The following is a 19,685-nucleotide window of genomic DNA, read 5'->3' on the forward strand; positions in this document are numbered from 1 at the left end:
TGATCTCATTAGGTTTTAGTCTCCCTAGACACGTTTTTAGCTTGTCATGAAGAAATAGTTTGTCGACGAAATTATTTCTTCGTCATTGTTGACGAAAACGGCAATGTTGTCTTTCCACTACTTTTCATTCACACACAAATGTGTGGTTTTTTTTGTACTTTCATTTGCTATTCATTTTAGTCAACATATTTTCAGCACTGCTCAGAAATTCTCAATTTAACGTGCCATCCATGAAAAAACTTAAGTCCCTGCCCTCGTAATTAGAGCCGGGCGGTATACCGAAAATTTACCATATGAAATTCTTCATGATAACCGACGTAATTGACCATATTGGTGAATTCGGTAATTGAATAAAACAATAGAATATAATCTTTTCATCCCGCTTTGACTCTGTGTTGTGCGGCTATGTTCATTCCTCTTCAAGAAAGCAGTCAGTGTGCTTATGTATGAATTCACGTGGTTAACAAGAACTCAAACAAACAGAAGCCTGGTAGGCTAATGCTAACGGCTAACGCTTCTGCTAACTTTCACCCGACATTAAGACTCTTGGTGGCCTCCAGACGGGCTTTCACCCGCTGTCCTCCCTGGTTCTCACGATTTCAGGAGAGTGTGCTTTCAGTGTTTTCGACTGGTAGCCAGGCCACAGGTTAACGCTAGCGGCTAACGCTACAAATGAACGTGATGAGTCGGATAGTGGCTCTAACCTTGTCGAAATGGCTGAACTTAATGAGTGGATTGGGCACGGACTGCACCTAGCAATCAGTATGTCGCGTTATTTTGGATACCATCATAAAAGCTATGAGTGTAAAGCATTCTGCATAAAGTATAATCCAACAGTAAAGCTTATAATATGACCGTTTAATGGCCACAGCTATTTTTCTGTATGTGCTTGCTTTATTCTGTCTCATTACTGCGATCATAAAATCTTTAATGTTTCATTGGCATAAGAGCGATAGAGCTTTAAAGCGGAAGTTGAGGATTTTTGACATTAGGCTTAATCTTCGAGTTAGCAGGGGTTTAGTTAGTAGATGGAGTTGATTTCAAACAAATTCAGTTAGTCCGTAATTTGTTAGTTTCAAGGCTCTGGAGTGGATAAGCTAGCGCGAGTTAGTTTATTTTTAAACTGCATTTACAATTATTAAATTGAAAGCTGGTAAGCAAATCAAGGAGAAACAGTTAACTTGTATTTCATGCAATGATTCAGATTTTCAAATTACATAACAGTCAGTTTGGGCAATTTTATCGTCATTTATCGTTATCGAGGTAAATCTGCTCAATTTACCGTGATGCGTACTTATGGCCATATCACCCAGCCCTACTTGTAATTCAAAAGTATGTTAAGTTGTTGTTAGTTGGATCAAGGCTTTTTCTCTGTGGACAATATGATGTTTGCATAGCAGGCGGGGCTTTATAAATACGAAAATTAATGAAAGAGTTAAGAGGTTTAATTTGTTTCCCCAGAATGACCAATGGCTGTGACAATAAAGATGATAAAATGTGGAAATCAAATGAGATTTCAGTCTAATCAGGCATGTTTTTGGGAAAGGGCTTTTCAAATTAAAACATTTTCCCTTTAATTGTTTGAACACTTGCAACATACACAGCTCATGTAATATATTCACACACCTTGTTAATTAAAATTGTAGGTTAATGATTCTGTACTATACAATGTTGGTACACTGTAAAAAAAAATGTTAGCAGATCTTTAAATTCAAAACTTAGAGTCGAGTTAATGACAAACACTCAACATTTTAAGTAAACTGGACAAGATGTACAATCAATTTGGATCAGGAAGCTTCCCAGTCAAAATGAATTGGACGTCTAGCAATGGCACTAAAATATGATCATTCACTGCCAGATGACCATCGCTGTCAGTGGCAGTGAATGAGTTAATGATATTTTGCCTCTCATGCCTGAAAATGGGGGCTTCACGATAAGATTTTTTTGTGTCAGTTTCCTTGGATGATGAATATTTAACCATCTGATCTTGATGTGTGGGCATATTAACATGGACATTGCTGATGTTGAGCATTCCTTCATGTGACAGGACTTACTCATTAGGCACATATTGTTGACTCATACATTTGCATTGTGAACAGGAGAGACTACAGCGGGACCTTTAAAGATAGAAAATAAATCAAATTTGGATTTCTTACGGTTAAAAAGAACAGATTGTTTTCAACCTTAAGAGATCCTCATGTAGTTCAATACTCAATGTACTCAACTGAAGATGTCAACCGATATGGGATTTTCAAAGGTCGATGCTGATACCGATTAAAAAACAAAATCAGCTGATTGCTGATTTCTGAATTTAAATATTGGAGGACGATGTACTTTTTTAAAAGCACGCTGATTTTGAAAGTCAATTGACACACTCATTATAAAAATGTATATATTAGGGATGTCCTAATCACATATTTTTGTGTCCGAGTCCAAGTCACCGATTCGAGTCCTAATTCGATACCGAAAAAGTGTTGTTAAAAAAATATATATATACTGTATATAGAACATGTTAATGTCCCACCGTTCCGCCTTCATATTGTGAATTATTTTTAAACAACAATGAAGTAGAAAAATGCTTGTCTTTACTAAATGCTTCATTGGGTGAATTATTGCTGCAACTAACGATTATTTTCCTAATCGATTAATCTAACGATTAATTAAATAATTAATCGGTTAATCGGGTACTTCCAAATACCTTCACAGTTTACCTTGATGTTGTTTCGGCATGTTGTAAGTAGCAATGAAGACAAAACGGATACTATTACCTTCAACTGTATTGATTATCAAATTCGTTGGCAATTATTTTATTAATCGATTAGTTGTTGCAGCTAGAAGCTTGTTTAGACAGTTTGAGGTCTGAAAATTAGTAAAGATGTGAATTTTTTGTTTCTAAAGTAAAAGCAGATTTTTGTCCTTGTCCCACTTTGGCTAAACAAAAATTTACTGAAGAAATGTGATATTTACAACTGTAATTTCAAGAATTTAGACAAGTTAAAGGTGAAGAAGGTCATAGATGATCGGTTATCAAAGTAGTTTGTCAATTAATTTGCCAATCGATTGGTTGTCGATTCATCGATTAATTGTTGCACTTCTTGAGTGAGTCCACTCAAATCCACTCACGCTGCTGAGAACAGCCGCTCACTTACACACACAATGAGTTGCCATAGCACACTACTGGTATTGTTTAACAAACTAAACAAAGTTTGACGCATTTGGCGCCTTTGAAGGTAGCGCTCCCACGCTTCTCTGGCAAGATCAAAACTTCAACACCTGTCAATCATCGTTAACTTTAACAAGCAAACTTCAGTGCACTGCCAACCAAGAAAAGCAGCAGGAGGGAGAGTGGGAGGCTGTAGAAGCACGAAGCAGAAAAACATAAATATAATTTTTTTAACGTGATTGGATCGGGACATCCCTAGTATATAAATTTAAATATTTCGTATGCAACTTTGTTTTTTCACACTGGCCACTAAGCAGTGCAATATCACAATTAATAAAGATCATCAGCTGTCCTCTTATATGGGCTATAAATCAGCTGATATTGGCCCATCTTGAAACAAAGCCATGGATCAGCCCGCTATATCTGCTGGCCAATATATCGGTTGTCCTTTGTACATAAAACAAGTCATCACCCAAACGGTGTATATAACATCCTATTATATCGGCTATATATCGGCTGATCTTGAAAATAGCATGTATATCGGCCCGATATGTCTGACAGCTGATGTATCAGTTGGTCTTTACTCCACTGCGTTTAATTTGCATCTCATCCATGCAGGTTTTGAAGGCTGCTCGATGGTGCCCTCTATCTACCCACTAGAGACACTGCACAACTTGCTCTCGCTGAAGCAGGTGGATGAGTTTCTCAACTCTGTGTGTGAGAGCAGCAGTGAGGCCCACGCCAAGACCATGAAGGGTAGGACTGCTGTCCTTTGACTAGTCTACATAAACTACCATTCTAACCAGTGTTGTTTTTTAGGCAGCCCTTTTAGTCTTTTGGACGAAAATACTTATTAGTCTTATATTTTAGTCATTTCAAATTGTCTTCACCTAGTTTTCGTTGACAATTACGCAAAAATGTTTACGTCTGTAAAATTCAAAAAGTTTAAGTCCCAAAAATAAAATAAATGTTTCCAACAATTTCGAATGAACATTGACAGACGAGCACATATTGTAGCGTTGACAAGTGTAACGCCAACTTCGCAGTGATAATACACACTCACCAGGAAAACAGTACTATATTTCAATTAATGATACCAACCTTTACGCCATGAACTGTACGTAAAACAAAAGTCCAAGAGTTTAAGACGGCGCGTGCTATGCTAAATGCTAATGCTAAGACAAACATGAATGCTATGCTAACTACTAGTTACATTTAGTGTGTGATGATCATTCAGCGCAGACTTTTAAAAGCTAAAGCAACATTGCATATTTTCTCTTGCCAAGATAAGAAAACAAATCTTACCATGTATTTCAAAACAAACAAGCCTGTAGTCGGGAGAGAACACCGGTGAATGCATGTGGGGGGGGGGGGTGCTGCACATCACATGAGTGACACAACTAAACACTGCTACGATGCAGGTTAACTACACATACAATAAGAAAATGGGAACATTGTGAACATACAGTGGAATGAAAAAGTATCTGAATCTTTTGGAATTTCTCACATTTCTGCATAAAATCACCATCAAATGTGATCTGATCTTTGTCAAAATCACAGATTAAAATACAGTGTCTGCTTTAACTAAAACCACCCAAACATTGATAGGTTTTCATATTTTAATGAGGATAGCATGCAAACAATGACAAAAGGGGGAAAAAAATAAGTAAGTGAACCCTTTGTCTAAGGAGACATAAAGAGCAATTGAAGCCAATTTTTACCAAACATTTTAAGTTAGGTGTGTGCCCAATCACTGATGAGTGGTTTAAAGCTGCCCTGCCCACTATAGAACACACACCTGGTAAGAACTGTCTTGATGAGAAGCATTATCTGATGTGCATCATGGCTCATCAAAACAGCTGTCTGAAGACCTGCGATTAGGATTGTTGATTTGTACAAAGCTGGGAAAGGATACAAAACCATCTCTAAAACTCTGGATGTTCATCAATCGACAGTCAGAGAAGTTGTCTACAAATGGAGAGAGTTTGGCACTATTGCTTCTCTCCCAAGGAGTGGCCGTCCACCAAAGATGACGCCAAGAGTTCGGCGAGGTAAAAAAATAACCCTAGCGTGTGTGCTGAAGACTTACAGAAATCACTGGCACAGTCCAATATCTCTTTGCACACATGAACTGTATGTAAAACGATGGCCATGAATGGTGGTCATGGCAGGACTACACGGAGGAAGCCACCGCTGCCTAAAAAAAACATTGTTTCTCGTTTAATGTTCACAAAAATGCACTTGGACGCTCCACAATTTTTTACAAAATATTTTGTAGACTGATGAAACCAAAGTTGAATTGTTTGGGAGTAGCACAAAACGTCATGTGTGGAGGAAAAATGGAACAGCTCACCAACATCAACACCTCATCCCCACAGTGTAACATGGTGGAGGGAGCATCATGATTTGGGGCTGTTTTACTGCCTCAGGGCCTGCACAATTTGCAATTATTAATTGAAGAATGAATTCAAAAGTTTATCAGGATGCTTTGTAGGAAAACCTGAGGCCGCCTGTCGTGGTTTCAAAAGAATAAAATACACGTTCTGAAGTGGCCAAGTCAAAGTCCAGACTTGAACCCCATTAAGATGCAGTGGCATGACCTAAAGACAGCGATTCATGCCAGACATCTCAGGAGTCTGACTGAACTATAGCAGTTTTGTAGAGAACAATGGGCCAACATTAGTCCTGATCGATGTGTCAGACTGATCTGCAGCTACAGGAAGCATCTGGTTGAAGTTATTGCTGCCAAATAGAGGGAGGGGGGCACAAAATATTCAATGTGATGGTTCCCTTACTTATTTTTCCCCCTTCTGTCATTGTTTGCATACTATCCTCATTAAAATATGAAAACCTATAAATGTTTGGATAGTTTTAGTTGAAGCAGACCCTGTTTTGATGGTGATTTTATGCAGAAATGTGCAAAATTCCAAAAGGATCAGATACTTTTTCATACCACTGTAGGACGGAAACAATTTTCGTCTCATCGTGGCCTCTTCAGACAAAAACTGAAATTGTTATGTTTTAGTTCCTTAAGACATGTTTTCAGCTCCATATTGTCATGATAAATTTGTTTGACGATATTGTTGATTAAAACAAAAATGATTCTATTTTTCTTTTTTTGCTAATTATTAATCAATTACAACGTTGCTAGATGTTGTCTTGTCTACCACAGCACTGTCGGGCCTCTTCGACTCTCAGAGCCAGACATCTCTCTACAGTCCCCAGCAGCCGCTCTCCTTGTCGGGGTCCGAGGCGTCGCTGCAACAGCCGAGTCAGCCTCTGTGGCGTGAGTTTGTCTGATTTTTCGATATCTAATAATCACCCGGGCCGATATACTGTCTCTCTCGTCTTTAGCCTTTCTCAAATCACTTTATGACATTAAACTTCGTTTCCATGATAACTGTTTTTCTTTTGGCTGGACTAGCATAGCTAAAAGACCCAGCTTTCTGAATGGTGGACCAGGGACGGCCGTCGTAAAGTCAAAATGTAGTTGGTCGGGGACATCGTAACTGGGGTTGGGCATCATTTGAATTCGAACGATTCCGGTTCCAAACTATTCTCGATTCCGATACTTTTAATGGCAGGGTCAAAAAAATTGCATGGTTTATATTAGGGCTGCAGCTATCGAATATTTTAGTAATCGACTGAAAATTCTATCGATTAATCGAGTAATCGGATAAAACATTTTTTTTAGGTAAAGAGCAATTATAAATATACTCGAGAAAAAAAGACATTTTATCCAATATTGAACCAATTTTAGTCAACCGATGTCTTTATTTTCGATGTACATTGTTGAAAACAGCCAACAATTGCATCGAAGATGTGACTAGAAAAAAAAAATTTCACTGCTTTCGCTCAAAAAACTTCTAGATCTTATATAAAAAATAAAAAAATAAAAAACGTTAAATTTAATTACGCTTGATAACACACATCACTTGAAAGCTACGTGTTTTTCCCTCGTGTTTCAATTTAATTTCCATTTGTGTCAAGCTATTTTTAGTTCTAGTTAAGTTTTCAGTTAGTCTAAACTCTAAGTACTGATAGGATTTTGAGTTTTTGCAGTGTTCAAAATAAATGTATGATACCTGCTATATTGGAGCACATTAGATACCAGTGCTACTTGGTGTTTTATTCAGCAATGACTACTGAGCTAAAACTGACAGTTAGCTTTATTATGTTTTAATTTTACACCCTCATCACTCTACAGCGCTGTGTTTTTACAGATTAAATAAAGCCTGTGTGTAAGACACGTTAGCCACGCATCGACAGTGGTCATAATCAATAAAAACCTAGCCCTCCGAAGGGCTAACGTTAATGAGCGAGTGACAGTAACGTTATATTTATTAGCGATGAGAAGTCTACTGCTTAAAGATGGCGGCTGTATACTAACGCTGCCCAGACGCGGCCGAGTCTGTCATTTCGCATCTAGTCCTAAATGCATGCGATATCTATGAGACGCATCGGACACTACCCCCTACCACACTAGCATCCTGCGGGTGTAGTTTTTAGCAACGTCGGCGTATTTTGTAACGGGTGTCGGCTGCGGTAAGGTTTTTTTTTTTTTTGTTTGTTTTTTTTTTTGTTTTTTTGTTTTTTGTTTCTTCCTCTACGCACGTGATGTCAGCGCGTTGTCCTGCATTCAAAGTAGTCCGGGCAAAACGTGATGCTTAGAGCTGGCAAAATTAAACAATTCCTCGAGGTGAATAAAATTACTCGGATCAGTTTTTAAACTCGAGTTGCTCGAGTATTCGTTTCAGCTCTAGTTTATATTAATTTCTTAACTTCTCATTTATTTTTTATATTATATGAACTTTCAATTAACTTTGCTGTGAATTTCTCACAGGGCTATTTTTAACTTGTATATAAATATCCGTCTATGAACTTTTGAATATGATGAAGTTTCTTTTCACAGGAGTGCACTTTCACATCTTTTTTTTTTTCTAACAAAAGCTCACAGAGGAAACATTTACGCATATTCTTTTGCCTATGTTTCAGAGTGTCTTATGCTGCAGGCATTTTCACATGTTATTGAGCTCCCACTAATGGGCTAACCTGGGGCAGAATATCAAACAAACTAACAAAAAAAAAAAACAACTTGTAGAACCCAGTCCACATTAGCAGCGGGTACAGTATAAAATCAGAAAGTTTTTGTTGAGATAAATGATCATTTCTGCCTTCTCAGGCAGTAAGTGTAAGCGTTCTGGACAGATAGTGTCTCCTGCAGTGGATAACACACGTTCACTGGGTGTAGATGAAGCTTGAACGCATAACAGCTGGTGGCTGGTGCTCACAGCAGAGTAGATAAATAAATGTCACGTATCATTAGTGAATCTCGTGAAAAAAAACCTAATGATGCACGTTGATACGACGGCATATTAGAGCCAAATTAATAAATTTTAAAAAAGGATACGAGACTCGTCGCACTATTGCCATGAGAAAGTCGCAAATATTACGTAGGGGTAAGGTAGCTGTGAGCCACTACGCACTTTACATACATACATTTAGCTGGGCTATTATGAAGCGATCGTATAAATTCTTCTATTGATTATAATTTGATCTTTTAATACTGTTGATTTCAACCGAGCCGGCAACGCGCTACGTAAAGCAAGTAGCTGATTATATAACTACATTAGCCCGACGTAATAATATGACTTATTCTCGTACTATTCCATCCATCCATTAATCATCTACCACTTAATCCGAAATCGGGTTGCGGGGGCATCAGAAGACAAACTTAATTTGTTTACTTACCTGGTTCTGACTGGTTAGAGGTCCGGCGCAGCACGCCAAATACTCGGCACTCAACTATGCACTACTCGGCACTTCCATGAAGCCGGAGGTGTTTAATCATATTGGTCATCCAGCACCTTTGCATGATATAGCTTTGTTGCAAATGTTGCACTGGGCTGACTGGTCCTTTTTCTTTGTGAAGTTGAGCCAAATTTTTGCAGCGTGGCTGAGAACGAAAAGTAGTATTTGGTATGTGGCAAAATTGATTTTGCCACGTAGCATTTTTTTGCTATGTGGCAAAATTGATTTTGCCATGTGCCTTTTTTTTTTTTTTTTTTTTTGCCATGTGGCAAAATTTTGCCATTTGATGTTTTTGGCTTGTGGGATTTTTTTTGCTATGTGGCAGAATTAATTTTGCTACATGTCAAAAAATGTCACTTCGCTCTAATGCAAAGTGTATGGTCAAAAATCACAACCACATGTTTTTCTGCCATTCAAAAATGAATGGAAAATTTGGACGTGCATAGCCGTCAATGGCATAGCCAGACTTGGGTGCCAGTTGCGTGATGATGCACTGTAATAGTAAGTGTATGGTCAAAAATCACAGCCATACATGTTTTTCTGCCATTTAAAATAGTTGGAAAATTTGGACGTGCATAGCCGTCAGTGGCATAGCCTGACTTGGGTGCCAGTTGCATGTTGATGCGCTGTAATGGGATCACAGCCATATATGTTTCTCTGCCATTTGAAATAAATGGAAAATTTGGACGTGCATAGCCGTCAATTGCATGGGCGTGCATGGCCTGCAAAAATGCCATATGCCAAATAAAATGCCATTTACCAAAATCCATTTTGCTACATGGCAAAAAAATGCCACATGGTAAAAAAAAAGCCACATTCCAAAGTCCATTCTGCCACATACCAAAAAAATAAATAAAAAATGCCGCATGGCAAAAAAAAAATCCCACATGGCAATTCAATTTTGCCTAATGGCAAAAGAAATGCCACATGGCAAACCCAATTTTGCCACATACCGCTGTCTCTCTTTTGAGCGCCACCGCACAATGACTACGTTTGAAATCAAGTTGCAATGCACAAACACACATTTCATGTGGGTTCTTTTCTTGGTGTTCGGCAGCTATTTTTTCCGGTCGGCGGTCCGGGCATCGAAACTTGGAATCGAAATTTTAAAAATCTAACTGTTCCGGGAGAACCTTAGTCCCGGCGCTCGATGCCCAACCCCAATCGCAACCCGAGGACTCACTGTATAAGGCCAAGTGTTGAAAATACTGAAATCAAACATGAAACTTATCTGACAGAAAATGTATCCAAATAGAATTGTGGGATGTGTCACTTTAAAATGTGAATTTTACCACATAAAATATGAAGTTCATCAGGATATGAACAGAAATGTATCAAGGAGGGCTGCAGCTATCGAATATTTTAGTAGTTGATTAATCGATGGACTAGTTACTTCGAATAATCGAGTAATCGGATAAGTAACATGAAAAATTAAAATACCCGAGCTGAGCCTGAAACTATATTAAAAAAATAGCCCGAGTTAGCTGGGATAGGCTCCAGCACCTCCGCGACCCTCGTGAGGAATAAGCGGCATGGAAAATGAATGAATGAATGATAATAAACTAGGCCTGCAAGCAGGACTGAACGGGCCCTCGCAATCTAGCGCAACTCGGACGTCACGCAACTCGGACTGTGTGCAGGTCAGGGTGGTGGCAGATGCTCCTCTCTAATCATCTCATTAGAACCTAACATGCTCGAAAGTCGCCTATTTACATTCCCACACCCAAGAGATAAAAACCCCTATTGGAGAGAGTACTACAAAAAAGGAGCCACTACTGAGCTGTGCAGCCAAGCCCTTATTCAAAACCAAAATTAATCTTCTAACTGGGCCAATTCGACGAAGTGTGCCAAATATTGTGGCTATATAAGCTGCCTGAGTCTTTGAAAAAAAATATTTCCTTTAAATGGCGAATAAAGGGTCATCACGGCAACAGACAGAGACACGTGGACATGGGCCGTAAATAAGTATTACAATAGGTCTTCAAATTACAATGACCAACCTGAAAAGAACTGGACATGTATTGGAAAAACAAGTGACTTTCTATTGCCACTAGTTGGCGCTGTAGGGTTGATGCAAATGATCTCTATAAGGCCCTTCAGGGTATGACTCTCAACAAGCACGGGAAGTTTGGCGCAGATATGTTGTATATCTGCCGAGTTATGACTGTTCAAAGTTTTTGGAGAGAAAAATTGTTGACAGTCATTTTCACTTTCCTGTTTGGACCCCTCCGCTTCAACGAAACTTCAATATTTTTCATCAGGCACCTGAAGACAGGTCTTAAGCCTTCCCTTATGCAGGTTTGAGGTCAACAGATTTTTTTTCCTTGGAGGAGGAACCTGTCTCGTAAAAAAAGGCATTTCCTGTTCTCACTAGGGGGCGCTAGGCCTAATGGGTAATATTTCAATGCACTCATGTTAAGGGTGGGATGTCGCACATACATGCCAGATATGAAAAAGATTGAACGTTGTGTGAAGGAACTATTAGTCATTTACTGAATTTGTCATTTTGCCGAAAAAATGGCCGACTTTGGCACCCCGCCCAGGTCAGGCCCGTGAATGAAAACACACCATTTTGATAACTTAAGATTTCATATGCCTCATGAACAGTCTCGCCAATTTTGAGAATGATCAAACTAATTCCCTAGGTGCCAAGGTGTAAAATGTGCACACTGTAAATCGATAAAAATTTCACATTCAATCCAAAATACCCGATTTCCTGTTGGGTTTGGAATATGCATGCAAGAGACTTTTTGGAGCAGTTTTGTACAAGGTATCGACTCTCCGAATTTCATCCCTCTACGTTGAAAAAACCTAAATGGAGAGGCCTTTTTGAAAATTTCAAGGGGGCGCCACTGAGCCATTTTGTTACATGTTTTCGTAACGTTGCAAGATTATTGAACGTTATGCAAAGCCACATGTATGTCCAAATTTTTGTGAGTTTTCGTGCATGTTCAAGCCTCCAAATGTAAACTCCTACTGTGAACCGATAAAAATTTCACATTCGATCCAAAATACCCGATTTCCTGTTGGATTTGGAATACGGGTGCAAGAGACTTTTTGGAGCAGTTTTGCACAAGGTATCGACTCCCCAAATTTCATCACTCTCTGTTAAAAAAACCTAATAGGAAACGCCTTTTTGAAAAATTCAAGGGGGCGCCACTGAGGCATTTTGCTACATTTTTTCGTAACATTGCAAGATTATCGAACGTTATCTAAAGCCGCATGTATGTGCAAATTTTTACGAGTTTTTGTGCATATTCAAGCCTCCAAATGTAAACTCCTACTGTGAACCCATGAAAATTTCACATTCGATCCAAAATACCCGATTTCCTGTTGGATTTGGAATATGGGTGCAAGAGACTTTTTGGAGCAGTTTTGCATAAGGTATCTACTCCCCAAATTTCCTTGCTCTATGTTGAAAAAACCCAATAGGAAAGGCCTTTTTTAAAACTTCTTTCTGTCGCCACTAGTTGGCACTGTAGAGTTGATGCAAATGACCCCTACAAGAACCTTCAGGGTATGACTCTCAACAAACACGGGAAGTTTGGCGCAGATATGTTGTATATCTGCCGAGTTATGACTGTTCAAAGTTTTTTGCGTGACAAATTGTTGACGTTCATTTTCACTTTCCTGTTTGGACCCCTCCGCCTCAACGAAACCTCAATATTTTTCATCAGGCACCTGAACACAGGTCTTAAGGCTCCCCTGATGCAGGTTTGAGGTCAACAGATTTTTTTCCCTTGGAGGAGGAACCTGTCTCGTAAAAAAAGGCATTTCCTGTTCTCACTAGGGGGCGCTAGACCTAATGGGTAATATTTCAATGCACTCGTGTTAAGGGTGGGATACCACACATACATGCCAAATATGAAAAAGATTGAACGTTGTGTCAAGGAACTATAAGTCATTTACTGAATTTGTCATTTTGCCGAAAAAATGGTCGACTTTGGCACCACGCCCAGGTCAGACCCGTGAATGAAAACGCACCATTTTCAAAACTTAAGATTTCATATGTCTCCTGAACAGTCTCACCAATTTTGAAGATGATCCAACAAACTCCTTCGGCGAAAAGGTCTCAAATGTGCACCCTGTAAATCGATAAAAATTTCATATTTGATCCAAAATAACCGATTTCCTGTTGGGTTTGGAATATGCGTGTAAATGCTTTTTTGGAGCGGTTTTGGACAAGGTATAGACCCCCCAAATTTCATTGCTCTACGCTGACAGACCCTAATGTTATAGGCCAATTTTAAAATTTCAAGGGGGCGCCACTGAGCCATTTTGTTATATTTTTTTGCAACGTTGCAAAATTATCGAAATTTACAATTTTCCGGACGTATGTGCAAATTTTGGTGACTTTTCGTGCATGTTCAGGCCTCCAAATTGGCCGTTTTCATTTGCCCTGAAAAAAAAAAAAAATAATAATAATAATAATCCTTTGCAAAACAATAGGGCCTTCGCACGCTTAGTGCTCGGGCCCTAATTAAATGATATGTACACCAAAAGAACAATTGGCCAACTTACACAGAAAAAGTCCGCTAGCTTAAATGCTATAAAATGCTAAAGTTTTTTTGTTTTTTTACGATGCTCTTAACAAATGGTTCATACACATATTCCCACAAAAAAACAGCTAAATATGCCTATAAACTAATTAAAAAACATTAGCTCAAACAAAAACTTAGCTTACGTTGGTCTTAACAGGGAGCAGTTGGATTCAGCCATGTGAAAAGAGGCAGGCCAGAGGACAGTTTATCTACCCTAATCAATAACACTAAATGCAAACACTTTCAAAATAAACCATTACAACGCCACTTTAATTAAACGAATACTCGAAGCAACAAAATTTCATTCGAAATTTTTTTTTCTGATCGAATACTTGAGTTAGTCGATTAATCCTTGCAGCACTAGTATCAAGTACAGGATTTTTCCCATATCATACACCACCATGCTTTTCTATTCCTCTCTATAAAGGCGCTTTCCTCCATCTCCCTATTATTGTCTCAAACGGACGTCACATGTGAAAGAACGACGAAAAGGTTGTTTGTAATCTTTCATCTATGGAGGTTCTGCTGAAGGTCCTGGTGACCTTTGAGGATGGAAAAAAAAAAAAAAAACACGATCTGTATCTGTTTTTGTCTATTAATAGTGTCATTGATTATTTTTCTCCCTTGGAGTGGTCAACGGCTTTATGTGTAAAGATAAAAGCCTAAATAGATCTATTCTTTTGAACCGTTTCTGTGCCATTTCGGCCGTCAATGGCAGCTAACGCGTCAATTTGATCCATTGTATTTGGATCCCGATGGTACCATAAACAATCACCCTTTGTTGCCATGCTTTTGTGTGACTTTCTTTGTTTTATGCTAACACACTCGTGTTTTTGTGTTGAAAAGATGGCAGCGTCCCCTCGAGCGCCGTGTCCAGCGCCGGACCGTCGTCGCCCATCATGGAGAGCTCGGGCCTCAACTTCAACTTTAGCGAGTAAACACACAAACACTTCACGTTCGACGCACTTTATGATCATTTTTGACTGAGAATTTGTCATAGTCCAAAACCAACTGTGCCTTTAGCGTCTCCTGCTGCCTTTTTTTTTTATTTTTGTTGTCAAAGATTTAAAACAGGAAAGTTGATTTTTTGTGTGTGTTTAGTTTTAGGCGATTTAGCGCCAAAGTGTCAAATGTTCAGATTAGTTGATTTAAAAAATGTCCATATTGGGGATGCAGGGTATAATTTGTGTGATTTTCTAATTGTTTTTCATTTACAATATTTTCCGGACTATAAGTCGGACTGCGATTTATACTCAGGTGCGACTTATATAATGTTAAAATACAGAATTTTACACCTTCTGAAATCTACTTGTCGATTATAGAGTAAACATTACCCACAACCAGCCACAAGAGGGTGCTCTTGCCTTGTGATGAAGAACCCAAGAAATGTTAGCGCTTTTATATTATTGACTAGATTTTTAGATAACCAAAGACATACTATAACGATTACAAAGGATTCGCGATTTGTTGCAGTTTGATTGAATTTTTCATTTGAAATTTTTGATTTTACATGCCTCAGTTGCTTCCCATAGTTTCTCAGGAGTGCTTCCTACTGTATTATATACTTTACTACAGTGTATTTTCCGTGCATTCCTACGTTTGTTCCAAACAAACAAGTCAGCGAACGTTGTTGATTTCCATTGGAAATATAAGCAGGCTGGAGTTGTATTCGTCCTGACTGTTTTTGACAAACGTTTAGAGAAAGTTAAAGCTACACAAAGTCGATATAAAATCTGGACAGTCATAAAATGTTTCTGGAAACATGTGAAGGAAAATATGTGGCCTGAGTAGAGATACACGGAGGCTAGCTAGACAAGAACTAGTAACCGGAGCCGGGCGCTAATGTAGAGAATGGAAGCCACTACAGCTAAGCTAAGCTAACGGGACCATTGGTCAGGTAAGTATTAGCCAAATCGATTAGTGAAAGCCTGTTTACGCGAGGAAGGTTGAAGAAAGCTGTTGCTAGTTGCTAAGCTAAAAGCTGCTTATGTCAGCACTAGCAGCAGCACTGTTATTTGTGACTGAGTGTAACGTGGTGGCAACTGTTTAATTCGTTTGAACTACTCTTCTGTTGATGAAGTCAAATGAAAGTTGCGTATGTAACTACGGTTCTATTTCATCCCTGCGGACCTGGTTGCAGGTCCGTACATTTTCTTTCTGCCAAACATATCACGATATTAGCTTAGATGTTATAAGATATATGTATAACTAGGCCTACACATGCAGCTTAGGGTGGTGGTAGATCGTCCCCCTCGAAACTCCTCTTTTTTTGTATGGAACATCTTTTGAGTTGTGGGCATGGCTGACAGAGATGTTTTGTGTATCCTTATGTGAGAAATTCCTTCACACACCTAGGTGAAAAAAACCCTATTGAAGAGTGTCCTACAAAAACAGGAGGCACTAATGAGCTGTGCAGCCAAGCCCTTATTCAAAACCGAAATGAGTCTTCTAATTGGGCCAATTCGACCAAGTTTGCCAAATTCCCTTGCTCCATAAGCTGCCTAAGCACCTGGAGAGATCTTCCTTTTAATGGCGAACAAAGGGTCGTCACAGCAACGGACGGAGTGATGTGGACATGGCTCTTAAAATGTAGTACTGTATTACAAAAAGTCTTGTAACGACACTGACCAACTTGTATGGGACATGTATAGGTAAAATGTGTTACTCTATGTTGCCACTAGTTGGTGCTGTAGGGTTGATGCAAATGGCCACTATAGGACCCTTCAGAGTACGATTCTCATCTAGCATAGGAGGTATGGTGCCGATATGTTGTATATCTGCCAATTTATGACTGTTTAAAATTTGTGGTTAGACAAAATGGCAACTGTCCTTTTCACTTTCCCGTTTGGATCTCTCTGCTTCAACGAAACCTCCTTTAAAAACGGGTGTTACTAGCTCCCAGCAGGGGGCGCAAGGCCTAATAGGTATTATTTCAATGCAGTCGAATTCAGGCTGGGATAACTCCTATACATGCCAGGTATGAAAAAGATTAAACCTTGCATCAGTGAGGTATTGGTCATTTATTGAATTTGGCGTGTTGTTAAAAAAAAAAAAAGTCTCTGGCACACCGCCCAGGTCCGGCCTGTGAATGAAAACTCACCATTTTAATGACTTTAGATCTAATATGTCTCATGAACAGTCTCACCAATTTTCAGGAGGATCCAACAAACGCCTTAGGCGCCATTGTCTCAAAAGTGCACCCTGTAAATCGCTAACAATTTCACATTCAATCTAAAATGCCCAGCATCCTGTTGGGTTTGGGGTATTGGTCCAAGAGACTTTTGGGTGCAGTTTTGCATAGGCATGTGCTGGTATGAGATTTTGAAGGTATGATAACCTTAAGCAAAAATACCGCAGTTGCATGGTATCACGGTATTGCAATTATAGCTCTAAAATGTGTTATTTTGAGATGTATGGGTTGAAGAAATTTTTTTTCTTCCTTTGAACAGGATTTTGTTTTTTAAACATATTTGCAAATTGGAACATCAACATGAATATAATGGTAAAACAATAAATAAAATAACAAATATTTTAAATAAAATTGAAATAAATTGAACATAGACTAAACCCAAAAAACAGAAGAGACACATGAGACAGTGTGTATGATTCGTATAGTTATTTACACACTATAACCACCCTCTCTCAACACACAAAGTCGCCAGAAAGAAAAAAAAAACACCACAGGCTGTATCATGAAAATGTTATTTTGAACAGGTGTTTACAATGGCGGAAGACTTTACAGAAGTAGGCTAAAGGTAGAGAGGAAACTAGTTAGCCGTCTTGGCTAACTAACCACGTTCTCTGCCTCGTTAACAAGCTTACATTATACTATTTGTTTTACGATCGCTAGAAAAACTAAACCAGCTGGAGTGAACTCTCGTAGCTGGTGGGAAACGTTCATGACCGTGTTTACTTAATACTTACCTTAAATTTTGTGTAAAGTGACGGATGATAGTCACGTAAATGTGAAATCACGTTGGAGCTGTTGCCCCCTGTCAATCACCCACCGCAAGCATGTTTTACTCATGAGCTGTCCTTCCTCCTCTAAGCCGCGGCCGTCTGCTTCTTTTCGGTAGACGAAGTACTCCCATACTAGTGACTTTGTCTTATTTGGCGGGGGGGGGGGGCTCAGGTGTAGTTTCACCACCTTTAGCCATTGTGTCTACTCTACAGCACATCGACAGAGTAGTGCCACCGACAGATACAGAACAGAACAACAACCGGAGGGTGAGGGGTGAGCACTGCCGCTCCAAGTCACGGATTTCTCGCTTCATTTTTGAGACATAAAAAATAGCTAATACCGTACTACGGTACGTCGTAAAATTTTTGTGGTTTTTAAACCATGACGTTTTCATCCCACAGTAAACCTTGAAACCGGTAACCAGCGCATGCCTAGTTTTGCGCAAGGCATTGACTCCCAAATTTTTATCGCTCTACGTTGAAAAAAAAACTAATTAGAGAGGCCTTTTAGGAAAATTCAAGGGGGCGATGTTAAGCCATTTTGTTACGGTTTTTAACAAGGTTGACAAATGATAGAAATTTACGCCAAGCCACATGTATCTGCAAATTTTGGTGATTTCTCGAGCATGTTAAACCGTGGATCAGGGAGCTATTGGTCACTTACTGAATTTGGCGTATTGCCCAAAAAAAAGGCCTACTTTGGCACCCTGCCCAGGTCCGGCCTGTGAATGAAAACTTAACCATTTTGATAACTTAAGAACTCATATGTCTCATGAACAGTCTTACCAATTTTGAGGAGGATCCAACAAACTCCCTAGGCGCCAATGTCTCAAAAGTGCACCCAGTAAATCGCTAACAATTTCCCATTCAATCCAAAATGCCTGACATCCTGTTGGATTTGGGGTATAGGTCCAAGAGACATTTTGGTGCATTTTTGCACAACGTATTGACTCCCCAAGTTTCATCGCTCTACCAAGGCCTTTTTGACAAATTCAAGGGGGCGATGTTGAGCTATTTTTGTGACGGTTTTTAACATGGTTGACAAATTATAGAAATTTACGGAACTTTGTGTTTATCGTTTGGGTGTCGTGGGGGGTTATAGGTTATGAGAACTTCTTCTTTGGTATTATTACTCACACTGCACATGCACGAAGGGTTTATACATTGCTTACAGCACCGCCTCTGGTGGTCAGCAGGGATGAAATAGCACTAGTGACTGCCTTTGAGCTACTTGGCAGCAAATGGCGGACTTGACGGTACATTTTCCTCCCAAAATTCGACTTTTATGCCGGTGCGACTTATCAATGTTTTTCTCCGTGTCTGGTGAATTTTTTGACTAGTTCGACTTGTAATCCTAAGCGACTAATAGTCCGGAAAATACTGTACATTAGTAGAGATGTTTTGTTTTCCATGAATCAAATGTGATTTATTTTTCATACGACCAGTTGAAAAAAAGGTTGATGCACTGATGGTGCCAGAAAAAAATGTTCCAACTTTTGGACAAATTTTGAACCACTTTTCAAATTTTACTGTTAGCACTCTTCTAGAACAAATGTTTAAAGTCTGCCTTTTTGATTTGTACTGCACTGATTAATTATGCAGGTTGTTTTGTGTATATCATTTATGATTTGTGCTTTTTTTTTTTTACATTGACGGACATAGACGTCCAATCATGTGGTTCTTATCGTCATTTCTGCTGTGAATTGAAATGAGTTCATCATTTGTAGACTGCCAACCCTCCCACTTCACATGGATTGGACGTCTATATCTGTCAATGGCAGCCAACCAAAGTATTACCCAACCAAAACGGGCAAATAAAAATACTCCAAATTGCAAGTTCTGTCTTTTGTTTGAGTTCACGATAACCTTTAACGGATGTCATGATGAGTTTTGCCTAGCAACAAATGTCAAAAGTCAAATTTCATCCGTTTTCCTCTCTTCGCTTCTTCGTTTCATCCATTTGTTCACCTTGTTCCCGTCCTCCACCTTTCTGCCTTTCATAAAACGCTTTTAAGAAAATTGATGAGTCATGCCCGGCCTTATTGCTCCGGTGCGTTGCCATGGTGACGCCCTCACATGTAATTGACTCCGAAAGCGCTCGCTCACAGGCTGCCGACTCGCCGGAAGCCCCCCCCCAAAAGAGATGGCATTTTGTACTGTGCTACTGTGTCACAAGTACGCAAAGAAACACACCGCCAATTAGTTTTAAT

The 19,685-nt window shown here is 39.2% G+C and overlaps 1 protein-coding gene across 9 annotated transcripts in view; it reads left to right on the forward strand.

The window, feature by feature from the left end:
• Positions 1-19,685, forward strand: part of LOC130916032 (inositol hexakisphosphate and diphosphoinositol-pentakisphosphate kinase 2-like) — a 92,495-nt gene extending 72,810 nt beyond the window's left edge. For 7 of the 9 annotated variants that reach the window (XM_057836380.1, XM_057836383.1, XM_057836384.1 and 4 more), the window contains 3 exons: positions 3,782-3,919; positions 6,336-6,449; positions 14,362-19,684. In XM_057836380.1, coding sequence (XP_057692363.1) covers positions 3,782-3,919; positions 6,336-6,449; positions 14,362-14,453 — 344 coding nt within the window. In that variant the 3' untranslated portion in view covers positions 14,454-19,684. Of the gene's footprint in view, positions 1-3,781; positions 3,920-6,335; positions 6,450-14,361 lie in introns of those variants that run through there. The other 2 variants (XM_057836377.1, XR_009063213.1) reach the window with 2 other exon arrangements.

Source organism: Corythoichthys intestinalis, chromosome 5 (assembly GCF_030265065.1).
Source record: "Corythoichthys intestinalis isolate RoL2023-P3 chromosome 5, ASM3026506v1, whole genome shotgun sequence".
In the NCBI taxonomy this organism is placed as follows: Eukaryota; Metazoa; Chordata; class Actinopteri; order Syngnathiformes; family Syngnathidae; genus Corythoichthys; species Corythoichthys intestinalis.